Raw genomic sequence first — 13,620 nt, 5'->3', positions numbered from 1 at the left:
TGCCCCTAAGGGTTCTGCCATTTATTGTATATTTCGCACCTGAATTTGATCTTGCAAAATGTATCACTTCGCATTTGTCTGGATTAAACTTCATCCACTATATCTCTGCCCAAATCTGCAATTTATCTATTTCCTGCTGTGTCCTTTGACAAGTTTCCCTCGCTACATCATTGCAATGCCACCAATTTTGGTGTCATTTGCAACTTTAATCAGACCACCCACATTTTCCTCCAATCGTTTGCACATATTACAAACAACAAAGGTAAAAGCACTGATCCCTGTGGAACACAACTAGTCACTAATCTCCATTCTGGAAAGCACATTTCCACCACTATTTTCTGACTTCTATGAACAAGTAGTTCTGTATCCAACTAGCCAGCACGCCCCAGATGCTATGAGACCCTACCTTCAGTACCAGTCTGCCATCAGGGACCTTATCAAATGCCTACCAAAGTCAATGTAGATAACATCCACTGTTCGTCCCTCATTAATCAGTCTTGTCACTTCCTCAAAAAAACTCAAGCAAGTTGGTGAGACATGACCTTCCCTGCACAAACCCATGCTGCCTGTCACTAACAAGTTCATGTGATTCCAAATGCGAATAAATCCTGTCTCTCATTACTGTCGTCAACAGATTCCCCACAATTGACGTCAGGCTCACCGGCAAATAATTACCTGCATTATCGCCAATGAGGGCAGAGAGGATGTAAAGGCATCGGTAAAGGCCCCAGCTATTTCCTCTCTTGCCTCCAACAGTATCCTGGTATAGATTTCATTTGCCCCATGGGACTTGTCAACCTTAATGTATTTCACCCAACACTTCCTCATTCATTATGCTGACATGTTCAAGAGTATTCACACATTTTTCCCTAACCTCCACATCCCTCATGTCCCGCTCTCTTTGGCAAATGTCATCGTAAAGTACTTATTAAGGATCTCACCCATTTCCTCTGGCTCCACGCACAAACACCTCCTTTATAATTGAGTGGGCCTATTCTTTTCCCCAGTTACCCTTTTGCTCCCAATTTATTAATGAAATGCTTAAGGATTCTTTTAACCCTGATGGCTGAGGAGATCTCATCCTAGTTTAACTATATTCTTCAGAGATGCCACCTGTTTTTTAAGTTCCATAGGCTTTAGGTACACTTCCCTTTTTTTGACTGAGCTGATAATTTCCTCACCATCCAAAAGGTTCCCGAATCCTGCCATTCTTGTCCTTCAGTTTCACAGGAACGTGCCCGTCTAATCAACTAGTCTTTAAAAGACTCCCACGTATCAGATGTGGATTTATCCTCAAACAGCTGCTCCTAAATCACATTGTCCAATTCTTGCCTAATTTGGTTAGAGTTGGCCTTCCCTCAATTTAATACCTCCATCCAAGGTCCACTCTTTTCCTTATCCATAAGTATCAGAAAATATACAGAAAATATAGAGAATTATGGTCACTGTTCTCAAAATACTCCCCACTGAAACTCTGAACACCTGGATGGGTTCTTTCCCAATACCAGGTCCAGTATGGCCCCTTTCTTCATTGGACTATCTACATACTGTTTAAAAACCCTCCTGGACACATCTAACAAACTGTTCTCTATCCAAACCCCTGGGCACTAAGGAGTCCCACTCAATATAGGGGAAGTTAAAATCATCTACCATAACAACCCTATTATTTTCGGATTTTTCTTGGATCTGTCCAGATCTGTAGTACAAACTCAGTATTGTGATTGCACCCTTCCTATTCCTGAGCTCTAGCCATAATACAGCACTGCAAGACACCTCCAGGGATGCCCTCCCTCAGCACAGCTATGATATGTTCCCTAACCAGTAAAGCAACTTCCTCATCTCTTTTGCTTCCTCCCCTGCCTTCAAAACTTCAATATTCAGGAACACTAAGCTGCTAATCCTGTCCTCTTTCAACCATGTGTCCATGGTAGCAATATGGCATGCATTAACCCAGGCTCTAAATTTATTTGTCTTAGCTGTTATATGTCTTGCACTGAAGCAAATACAGTCCAAGCCTCCTGACTGCTCTTCCTCTTTGCTATATTTCCTTAGTCTCAAGCTCTTCCTTATTCTCTATACTTACTAACCTGCTGTTCCGGTTACCACTCCCCTGCCAAACTAGTTGAAACCCTTCTGATTGGCACTATCAAGCCTCCCTGCCAGGATATTGGTGCGCCTCCTGTTTAGGTGCAACCCATCCTTCTTGTGCAGGTCCCACCTTCCCTGAAAGATATCTCAATGATCCACATACCTGAAGCCTGGAACAGAGACTTGGTACAATTGAATACATGGCTAAAGAGCTGGTACGGGGGTAGGGCTTCAGATACGTGTTCAATTGTACCAAATCTCTATTCCAGGCTTCAGTAGGACGCAGCATAGAGATTACTACCCTAGAGGTCCTGCTTGTTAGTTTACAACCCAACTTCCTGATTTGTCATTGCAGAATCTTGTCATTCTTCCTACTCATGTCACATGTGCCAACGTGGACAATGACTTCGTCTGTTTACCCTCCCATTTAGGGATGCCCCATATCCCACTCAGAGATATCCAAAATCCTGGCACCATATTTGTGCCCCTGAGTATCAAATCTCCAATTACTACCACTTTGTGCTTTCCCTCTGCATGGCAGGGCTAGCCGTGGTGTCACTGCTTTGGACACTGTTGCTGCTGTCACCTGATGGGCCACACCCCTCATCAGTATCCCAAACAAAATACTTGTTGGGGGGTGGGGTGCAGAGAGACTGCTGCAAGTGACTCCTGCATTGACTGGCTGTCCCAGCTAGCAGGCACCCTCCATCTCCCGGTATCTTGGGTGTGGCCATGTTTCTATTACTTCTATCTATGATGTTCTCTGACATTTGTGTGCTCCTTAGTGCCTCCAACTGCCACTCAAGCTGCTCCTTTTGTTCAGTGAGCAGTTGAAGCTGGGTACACCTCCTGCAAATGTAATTATCAGGGATGCTCTCAGCATCCATGGCTGACCACATCTTGTAGGTAGAGCGCATAACCTCAGTCACTGACTCAATCAATAGAAATTGTTCACTGCGCCCAGCTGGCCAGGCAACCGCGCTGTGTGAGAGTGAGTGTGAGTGAGTGAGAGTGTGAGTGTCTGTGTGCACACGTGTGCGTCAACATTGATTGTTCACAGGCTACTTGTGCAGACAGAGCATTACATTCCAACACAATGTTATCACATAATAAACGTGTAAGAAATACGCATATAAAAAAGTTACTGTTAATGATTGTTAGAACTGATGCCAATTGCCAGCTTAAATCTACAAAATCAGCATCAAAATATTACTACGGCTTGACTGCCTCAAGTTTGAATTCAAGTAAGTGTTCCACTCCCCTGCACCAACATCCTTTTCAAAACAAAATTAAATCACAAATACCAGTCCATCGCCATCTGAAAACAGGCTAAAGACGTACTGGCACCCATCAGAACATGCTTGTGCTCTAACCATTGCCTTGATATAAGACACTAAGCTGTTTGTTCTATCAGCGGAGTCAACAATTATTGGGAATGGGCAGGAAAGTGCAGCTGAGGCCAAAATCAGGTCAGGTCTGATCATATTGGATAGTGGAGCAGGTTCAAGAGGTTGTGCCATGTACTTCACATTTCAAGTAGTCCTTTGTTTCTTCAGATCCCGGGAAACCTACTGTTCACTGCTAGCATTTTACAGCTTTGGATTTTCAGCTCTCAAATGAGTAGCACAAAAATCAAAACAAAACTAAAATTATAGCACCAATGGGAGAGGTCATAAGACCTCGAAGTGGAAGTAAGGCCATTCGGCCCATCAAGTCCACTCCACCATTTAAATCATGGCTGATGGTCATTTCAACTCCACTTCCCTGCACTCTCCCTGTAGCCCTTGATTCCTTTTGAGATCAAGAACTTGTCGATCTCTGCCTTGAAGGCATCCAACGTCCCGGCCTCCACCGCACTCTGCGGCAATGAATTCCACAAGCCCACCACTCTCTGGCTGAAGAAATGTCGTCTCATTTCAGTTTTAAATTTACCCCCTCTAATTTTAAGGCTGTGCCCACGCGTCCTAGTCTCTCCGCCTAACGGAAACAACTTCCTAGCCTCCACCCCTTCTAAACCATACATTATCTTGTAAGTTTCTATTAGATCTCCCCTCAACCTTCTAAACTCTAATGAGTACAATCCCAGGATCCTTAGCTGTTCATCATACGTTAAACCTATCATTCCAGGGACATCTGTGAGAATCTCCGCTGGACACGCTCCAAGGCTAGTATGTCCTTCCTGAGGTGTGGGGCCCAAAATTAGACACAGTATTCTAAATGGGGCCTAACTAGAGCTTTATAAAGCCTCAGAAGCACATCACTGCTTTTATATTCCAACCCTCTTGAGATAATCGACAACATTACATTCGCTTTCTTAATTACAGACTCTACCTGCAAGTTAACCTTGAGAGAATCCTGGACCAACACTCCCAGATCCCTTTGCACTTCTGATTTGAGAATTTTCTCACCGTTTAGAAAATAGTCCATGCCTGTATTCTTTTCTCCAAAGTGCAAAACCTCACATTTACTCACATTGAATTTCATCAGTCATTTCCTGGACCAATGTCCTAAACTGTCTAAATCTTTCTGCAGCTTCCCCACCTCCTCAGTACTACCTGCCTGTCCACCTATATTCGTATCATCGGCAAACTTCGCCGGTATGCCCCCAGTCCCTTCATCCAGATTATTAATATATCAGGTGAACAGCTGCGGCCCCAACACTGAACCCTGCAGGACACCGCTCGTCACCGGTTACCATTCTGAAAAAGAACCTTTTATCCCAACTCTCTGCCTTCTGTCAGACAGCCAATCCTCAATCCAAGCCAGTAGCTCACCTTGAACACCATGGGCCCTCACCTTGCTCAGCAGCCTCCCGTGAAGCACTGTATCAAAGGTCTTTTGGAAGTCTAGATAGATAACATCTACTGGGTTTCCCTGGTCTAACATACTTGTTACCTCTTCAAAGAATTCTAACAGGTTTGTCAGGCACGACCTCCCCTTACTAAAACCATGCTGACTTGTTTTAATCTGACCCTGCACTTCCAGGAATTTAGAAATCTCATCCTTGACAATGGATTCTAGAATTTTACCAACTACCGAGGTTAGGCTAATCGGCCTATAATTTTCCATCTTTCGCCTTGATCCTTTCTTAAACAAGGGAGTTACAACAGCAATTTTCCAATCATCTGGGACTTTCCCTGACTCCAGTGACTTTTGAAAGATCACGACCAAAGCCTCCGCTATTTCCTCAGCTCCCTCCCTCAGAACTCTCGGATGTCGCCCATCGGGGCCAGGAGATTTATCAATTTTTAGACCCTTTAGCTTTTCTAGCACTTTCTCTTTTGTAATGCGTACCGTACTCAACTCTGCCCCCTGGCTCTCCCTAATTGTTGACATACTACTCATGTCTTCCACTGTGAAGGCTGACGCAAAGTACTTATTAAGTTCTTCAGCTATTTCCTTATCTCCCATCATTAGCCTTCCAGCATCAATTTGGAGCGGCCCAATATCTACTTTTGCCTCGCGTTTGTTGTCATGAATTAACTGTCTCATTGTGGGGAAATCCAAAAGGGTTATATTTAATTGCTTTACTCAATCAGCCAAGCTGGTTATTCCTCCAGTACTCTGAGCTTTCCAAATACATTTATTCACTAAATAAAAACCAAAACAACTGCGGATACTGTAAAGCAGGAACAAAAACAAAGTTGCTGGAAAAGCTCAGCAGGTCTGGCAGCATCTGTGAAGGAGAAAACAGAGTTAACATTTCGGGTCCGGTAACCCGAGTTCTGAGGAAGAGCCACCAGACCCGAAACGTTAATCCCACATTCACTCATTATCCTCATGGAGCTTTTCCAATTCTTTCATTGCAAATAAGTAAAACATCAGTGGTAAGGAAATGAATGAAATTAGGGATTGACAAATGAATGGGGCCTGACAGTTTCTATCCGAGTGTGTTAAAAAGAAGCAGGCAGCACAATGTAGATGGCCTAACTATAATCTGTCAGAATTCACGAGATACAGGAGTCCATCCCTCTGACATGGCATTATTCCAAGTCACTTTTTTTTAAGGGCAAATTACAGCCCACTTAGTTCTGCACAACAAGTCCACACCGACCCACCGCCTACCCTGCGAACCTACATTTCCTATGGTTAAACCACCTAACCTACACATCCCTGAGCACTACGGGCAAATTAGCATGGCCAAACGACCTAACCCACACATCTTTGGACTGTGGCAGGAATCCAGAGCACCCAGATGAAGCCAACACAGACATGGGGAGAATGCGCAAACTACCGAGGCTGGAATTAAACCTGGGTCCCTATGAGACAGCAGTGCTAATCACTGAGCCTTAGGCAATGTTCCTGTATAGAATCATAAATCCCGACAGTGTGGAAGCAAGCCACAAGCAGGATGTGATAGATTTTGGCATCAGAAAGGATGCACTCCTTAGAACCCTTAGGAGCATCAATAATAGAGGGATCTTGTTGAGCTAGTTTACAGCTCCCTTAAATGGCAACCACAATGTGATAAAGGCAGTATATTTCGGTTGGGGTATTGTAAAGAAGTTGGCAAGTCAAGTTGTAACTGTAGAAGACTTCAGCTGGGCCACATTTGAAGTATTGTGTACCGTTCTGGTTGCCACACTAAAGGAAAGATGTGGAGGCTTGGGAAAGGGTGCATAAGAGGTTGACTAGGATAGCAATATCTGCAGATGCTGGAGTCAGAGATAACACAGTGTGGAGCTGGAGGAACACAGCAGGCCAAGCAGCATTAGAGGAGCAGGAAAGCTGATGTTTCAGGTCGGGACTCTGGTTTGGAGTACATTAGCTATAAAGACAGGTTGACATGGCCCGCTTCTATCTCCTTCCCAAAATCCACAAACCTGCCTGCCCTGGTCAACCCATTGTCTCAGCCTGTTCCTGCCCCACCGAACTCATCTCCACCTATCTGGACTCCATTTTCACTCCTTTGGTCCAGGAACTCCCCACCTACGTCCGTGACACCACCCACGCCCTCCACCTCCTCCAGGACTTCCAATTCCCTGGCCCCCAACACCTCATTTTCACCATGGACATCCAGTTCCTATACACCTGTATTCCTTATGCAGATGGCCTCAAGACCCTCCGCTTCTTCCTGTCCCGCAGGCCCGACCAGTCCCCCTCCACTGACACCCTCATCCGCCGAGCCAAACTCGTCCTCACCCTGAGCTTCTCTTTCGATTCCTCCCACTTCCTGCAGACAAAGGGGGTGGCCATGGGTACGCGCATGGGCCCAAGCTATGCCTGCCTCTTTGTAGGTTATGTGGAACAGTTCCTCTTCCACACCTACACAGGCCCCAAACCCCACCTCTTCCTCTGTCACATTGATGGCTATATCGGCGCCGCCTCTTGCTCCCCAGAGGAGCTCAAACAGTTCATCCACTTCACCAACACCTTCCACCCCAACCTCAAGTTCACCTGGGCCATCTCCAGCACATCCCTCACCTTCCTGGACCTCTCAGTCTCCATCTCAGGTAACCAGCTAGAAGTTGATGTCCATTTCAAGCCCACTGACTCCCACAGCTAGCTAGAATACACCTCCTCCCTCCCACCCACCCTCCTGCAAAAATTCCATCCCCTATTCCCAATTCCTCCGCCTCCGCCACATCTGCTCCCACGATGAGGCATTCCACTCCCGCACATCCCAGACGTCCAAGTTCTTCAAGGACCGCAACTTTCCCACCGCAGTGGTCGAGAACACCCTTGACTGCGTCTCCCGCATTTCCCACAACACATCCCTCACACCCCGCCCCCGCCACAACCGCCCAAAGAGGATCCCCCTCGTTCTCACACATCACCCCACCAACCTCCGGATACAACGCATCATCCTCCGACACTTCCGCCATCTACAATCCGACCCCACCACCCAAGACATTTTTCCATCCCCACCCCTGTCTGCTTTCCGGAGCGACCACTCTCTCCGTGACTCCCTTGTTCACTCCACACTGCCCTCCAACCCCACCACACCCGGCACCTTCCCCTGCAACCGCAGGAAATGCTACACTTGCCCCCACACCTCCTCCCTCACCCCCATCCCAGGCCCCAAGATGACTTTCCATATCAAGCAGAGGTTCACCTGCACATCTGCCAATGTGGTATACTGTATCCATTGCACCCGGTGTGGCTTCCTCTACATTGGGTAAACCAAGCGGAGGCTTGGTGACCCCTTTGTAGAACACCTCCGCTCGGTTCGTAACAAACAACTGCACCTCCCAGTCGCAAACCATTTCCACTCCCCCCTCCCATTCTTTAGACGATATGTCCATCATGGGCCTTCTGCAGTGCCACAAGGATGCCATCCAAAGGTTGCAGGAACAGCAACTCATATTCCGCTTGGGAACCCTGCAGCCCAATGGCATCAATGTGGACTTCACCAGTTTCAAAATCTCCCCTTCCCCCACTGCATCCCAAACCCAACCCAGTTTGCCCCCTCCCCCAACTGCCACACAACCAGCCCAACTTATCCCCTCCCCCCACTGCATCCCAAAAGCAGCCCAGCCTGTCTGCCTCCCTAACCTGTTCTTCCTCTCACCCATCCCTTCCTCCCACCTCAAGCTGCACCTCCATTTTCCCTTCCTTCCTCCCACCTCAAGCTGCACCTCCATTTCCTACCTACTAACCTCATCCCACCTCCTTGACCTGTCCATCTTCCCTGGACTGACCTATCCCCTCCCTACCTCCCCCCAATACTCTCCTCACTACCTATCATCTTCACTCTCCATCTTTGGACTGCCTCCCCCTCTCTCCCTATTTATTCCAGAACCCCCACTCCATCCCCCTCTCTGATGAAGGGTCTAGGCCCGAAACGTCAGCTTTTGTGCTCCTGAGATGCTGCTGGGCCTGCTGTGTTCATCCAGCCTCACACTTTATTATATTAGGTTGACAAACTTGGATTGTTTTCACTAAAGCATTTAAGGCTGAGGAGCTTCCTGATAAAAGTATACAAAATTATAAAATTACAAAATTAGAACATTACAAAATTATAGGATGGATAGCTGGAGACGCTTTCCCCCAGGGTGGAAATATCAAATATTAGGGGGTATAGGTTTAAGGAGCGGGAGGAATATTTCAAGGAGATGTGAGAGGAAAGTTTTGTTTTCCACACAGAGGGCTGTAGGTGTCTGCAACATACAAGGTGGTAAAAGCAGATAAGTTAGCAAAGTTTAACAGGCATTTGGAAGGATGCATGAGCAGGCAGGGAATAGAGGAACAGAGACCATGTGCGGGCAGATGGGATTAGTTTAGAATGGCATCATTGCGTAGGCACAAATATGGTGGGCCAAAGGGTCTGTTCTGTACTGTTCTATGATCTAATCAAAGTCTTCAAGATGTTAACAGGAAGATAGGGCAGGTAAAAATCAACTATTTCTACTGGTTGGGGATTCTGGAACTAAGGCGTACAGTCTGGCTATAAATATATCTATATCAATAGGCAAGGTCTTTTCCCCAAAGTGGGGATTTTTTTTGGGGGGGAGGTGACGAGAGGGGCAAGATTTAAAAGAGGCCTAAGGGACAACTTTTTCCACACAGAGGGTGATGCATGTATGGAATAAACTGCCACAGGAAGTGGTGCAGGCTGGTACAATTACAAGATTTTTAAAGGCACCTGGATGGGTTTAAGAATAGGAAGGGTTTAGAGGGATATAGGGCAAATGCTGGCAAATGAGACTAGGTTTACTGAGTTAGGCCACAGATCAGCCATGATCTCACTAATTGGAGGAACAGGGTGAAGAGGCAGAATGGCCTACTCCTGAGACAGCAACGCTGCTCATCTAAAAGTGTCCTTGAGGTGGTGGTGATGGGGAGATTCTTCAACTGCTGCAGTCCATGTTGTGTAGATATATCCACAATGTTGTTATGGTGAGTGCTTTGGTTGGGATTTTGCAGGTGGTGGTGCTCCCACGCATCTGCTACTTTTGTCCTTCCAGTTGGTAGAGTTTGCAGGTTATGGACGATCTTGTCAAAGGAGTCTTGGTATACCCTGCCGACATTGTGCATATGTTATGAAGGGACTAATTTTGAAGGAGATGGATGGGAGGCCAATTAAACAATTTGCTTCTGCTCAATGGGGCTGAACTTCATGAGTATTGTTGGATCTGAACTTATCGTGACAGATTTTCTTGAAAAAAAATTATCGCCCATCCCTAAATGCCTGAGTACAGAGGGCAGCTAAGATGCATATTACCGTCAGTCTGGAGTCACATATAGGCCAGATATGTACAGGTAACGGCAGAAGACTTACCTCTCTAAAGATTATTAGTGAACCATATGTTTTTCTTAGATGCCATTAGGCTAGCTTTTCAATTCCTTTTAAGCTTTTTAATGCTTTTTTTTATTGATCCAGATTTTATCACCCGTGTGGTGGAATTCTAACTCAATTCCACAGTGCAGTAGCCTGGGGTTCTGGATTACTCATCTAGTGATATTACCATGATACCACCGTCTCCCCTTATTCTGGTATAAGATTCTCGTTGGTCTTCACCAAACCCTGATCTTCTCCAGGCCCCAAGAGGGATGGGGAGAAACATCAGTAACTTTGTTACTTCAGCCTCTGTGAGAAGGTAATTACTCTGCATTTGTTAAGTTCAGAAACATTTTTGTTTTAACATTGACATTTATTGACATTCCTGGCCTCATTGTACTCTTGGATACAGCAAGGAAGACTTCTAAATCTGCCTCGACGTTTCATCTGCCATTTAGAAATCTGGTTTCATGTCATGATTCTTTCCCTCAATAATACGGAATTTGCTTTCAGAACTGTTCCTGTCCTCAGGCACCACTTTCACATCTGGATAGCTTATACTGTAATATATCAAACTTGTGAACGTTAATTGCTTCTACGGTTTCCACATTCTGTGCTACACCTTTATCACGATGCTATGACCATTATTTCCCTTGACTCTTCACATCGCACAGCTTCAATTACACTATCGACACTATTTCTCCTCCTGCACCCTCACTATGATAAAACATTGATAGGCCAGCCTTTAATTTATTTTCTTTGGAACATGGGCAATATTGCTAAGGTTGTGGTAATGCAGGTGGTAATGCACGCATTCTCTTCTATGCCATGATAGTTCTGGCAGTGATGGAATCCCCAGCATTCCTTTCTCTGGATGTGACTGACCATCTCCAGTATTTTGGAGAACCACTCTGTTTGGGACAAGGGCACTGTAAGTCAAGTGGGATAAAAGTGGCAAAGTCCTGTCCATGAAGAGTATTCAAGTCTTTACAAAAATTTGCAGGTATTACAGCCGTCTTCTAGAGCTGTCTGAAAATTGACAGAATTATTGAATTTAAAATTTTGCTATTGACTGTAATTAATTTGAATTCTAGATTACAAACTCAACACAATGCACTCTGCACCTTCATGCTTCTCCAAAATCTCTAGGTCCCGAAATACTGCAGCACTTCCTTTCCTATAACACCTAAAAGCATACAGAATTACCGAATAGTGATCTAACCAAGGTCCTCAACTTCCCTCCATGCTCCTCAGCACATCATTGTACAACAGGGCTATCACAATGTAATGTCAATCGTTATTGCAATTTTTATTCAGAAGTAACACAGAGGACAGAGATTCAGAACAGGGTGGGAATCAAGGAAGCCATACCTCTAGTGTCATTCTCCACCTCCATCCTCCAGCGATGCAGGCAACCTTCTAACACCCTCAACTCATCCTCTGTGATCTGGCGTGGTGCAGGATGCATGGGAATTTCTGGTGGGACCCTCGATTGTGTGAAAGGTTTGTGAACTACGGACCGCTGAAGAGGGGGTGTGCAGGGAGCATCTGTGGCTGCCAAGGGTCCTTGATCCATTGGGCTACTGACACATTTTGATCAATGAAACAAAGATCATTAGTTAATCTCTTCAAATATTTCTGCAAATATCCTTAACAACTAAATCCATGCAGATTCTGCACTCCAGAAGATGCTTTAATAAGAGTTTGGCTACTTCCTTAGCTGAAATGAAAAATAATTTGAGGCTTATCTTGAAATACACAATGTCACCATTCAAACTCAATTAAAGTCCTTGAGAAATCTGACAAGTGTGAGGAGCGCAGATCCCTTTAGATAATTTTAATCAACATGTTTGAACATTTAATGTAACATCTCTGCAGCAAGTTGGATCTGAACCTTTTGGCTCAGAGTTAAGGACATAATCACGGTGCCACAAGAAATCTCTAAATGCAACTCCCTTTAGGGGTAAAGTGGATCAGATGCAGACTTGATTGAGAGCAGGTAAAGGTAATGTTGCCATAGTCTGAGCAGACATGGGGCTGCTATCCCATCAGAGAGAGACAACTGGTTGTGGTTTAACCTGAGGGTCACCACATGACAGGCAAGGGGAGAAATTTAGAAGGAAAGTCTTTCATTGTAACCTCAGCTAGTGTGGGAATTTAACTCACTGTTAGCATCACTCTGCATTGCAAACATCATTAACTGTGCTAAGCCATGACGCACAATAATACACTTGTATATGTCAGTCTTTTGCAGTCTGATTCCACATTTGGGTATTGGGGTCTATTAGCGTTAGCTGATTTTCCCAAAATTTATTATTAATCCTTGAAATGCAGCTCTCATTCTACAATCCACAGAACAATATGGCTGAGAAAAGGAGGGAAAAGCGGAATGGATGCATGTCCCATCTTTGCCGCTCTACGTGCATCATATCTTGAGGTGCCAATATGCTTTCTTTACTTAAAGAGGAGCACATTGAGTACTTTTAACATTGTACTAGCAAAGTGAAAACTGAAAACATTCAGCAACAAGGGGTTTAGCACATGCTCTTTGTCTCAATGCTAATTTATACAGAATATCCAGCTTTATGTACAAACCTCTCTTGCCTCACTGCCGTCTGAGGCGCTGTGGTGCTGTTGGGAGGAGCAGTTTCAACATCATCCACTGGCGATGTACACACAGGCTTACTAGAGGCAAACTCCAAGGCATATTGGAGAACATCAGCCAACGGAAATCGCTTGGGACCTGAACCATAGCTTAAATACCTGGGAACAGATAAAAAGTGACAACGGAATTGGGAGAAGTGGAGAAAGGGAGCGAGAGAAGTGGAGAAAGGGAGCGAGAGAAGTGGAGAAAGGGAGCGAGAGAAGTGGAGAAAGGGAGCGAGAGAAGTGGAGAAAGGGAGCGAGAGAAGTGGAGAAAGGGAGCGAGAGAAGTGGAGAAAGGGAGCGAGAGAAGTGGAGAAAGGGAGCGAGAGAAGTGAAGAAAGGGAGCGAGAGAAGTGAAGAAAGGGAGCGAGAGAAGTGGAGAAAGGGAGCGAGAGAAGTGGAGAGGAAAAGGAAAGCAGAAGAGAAAAAAAGTCAGAGAAAAATCAAGTTGAAAAATAGTATGATACAGAGCAAGAATCAAGGTTTGTAAAAATAGGCAACACCAGGAATCTGTTCAAATGGGCTTAAGCATCAACTTAATATCAGATTGGCTCAGCTAATAACATGTACAAAAGACTGGAGTACATATTTTATCCAGCATCTGAATATAGGATGGAATGCTTTATTGTCAGAAATACTGTCTTTTGTCTGAATTTTGTTTGATT

The 13,620-nt window shown here is 45.2% G+C and overlaps 1 protein-coding gene across 5 annotated transcripts in view; it reads right to left on the bottom strand.

Annotated features, from left to right (window-relative positions):
* usp25 (ubiquitin specific peptidase 25) overlaps positions 1 to 13,620 on the bottom strand; it is a 181,935-nt gene that overhangs the window by 68,223 nt on the left and 100,092 nt on the right. For 4 of the 5 annotated variants that reach the window (XM_059650133.1, XM_059650135.1, XM_059650136.1 and 1 more), the window contains exons 13-14: positions 12,905 to 13,072; positions 11,681 to 11,892 (exon numbers count right to left, since the gene is read on the bottom strand). In XM_059650133.1, coding sequence (XP_059506116.1) covers positions 11,681 to 11,892; positions 12,905 to 13,072 — 380 coding nt within the window. The remainder of the gene's footprint in view (positions 1 to 11,680; positions 11,893 to 12,904; positions 13,073 to 13,620) is intronic. The other variant, XM_059650134.1, reaches the window with a different exon arrangement.

Source organism: Stegostoma tigrinum, chromosome 12 (genome assembly GCF_030684315.1).
Source record: "Stegostoma tigrinum isolate sSteTig4 chromosome 12, sSteTig4.hap1, whole genome shotgun sequence".
NCBI classification, from domain to species: domain Eukaryota; kingdom Metazoa; phylum Chordata; class Chondrichthyes; order Orectolobiformes; family Stegostomatidae; genus Stegostoma; species Stegostoma tigrinum.
This window is presented reverse-complemented; position numbering and strand designations above follow the sequence as displayed.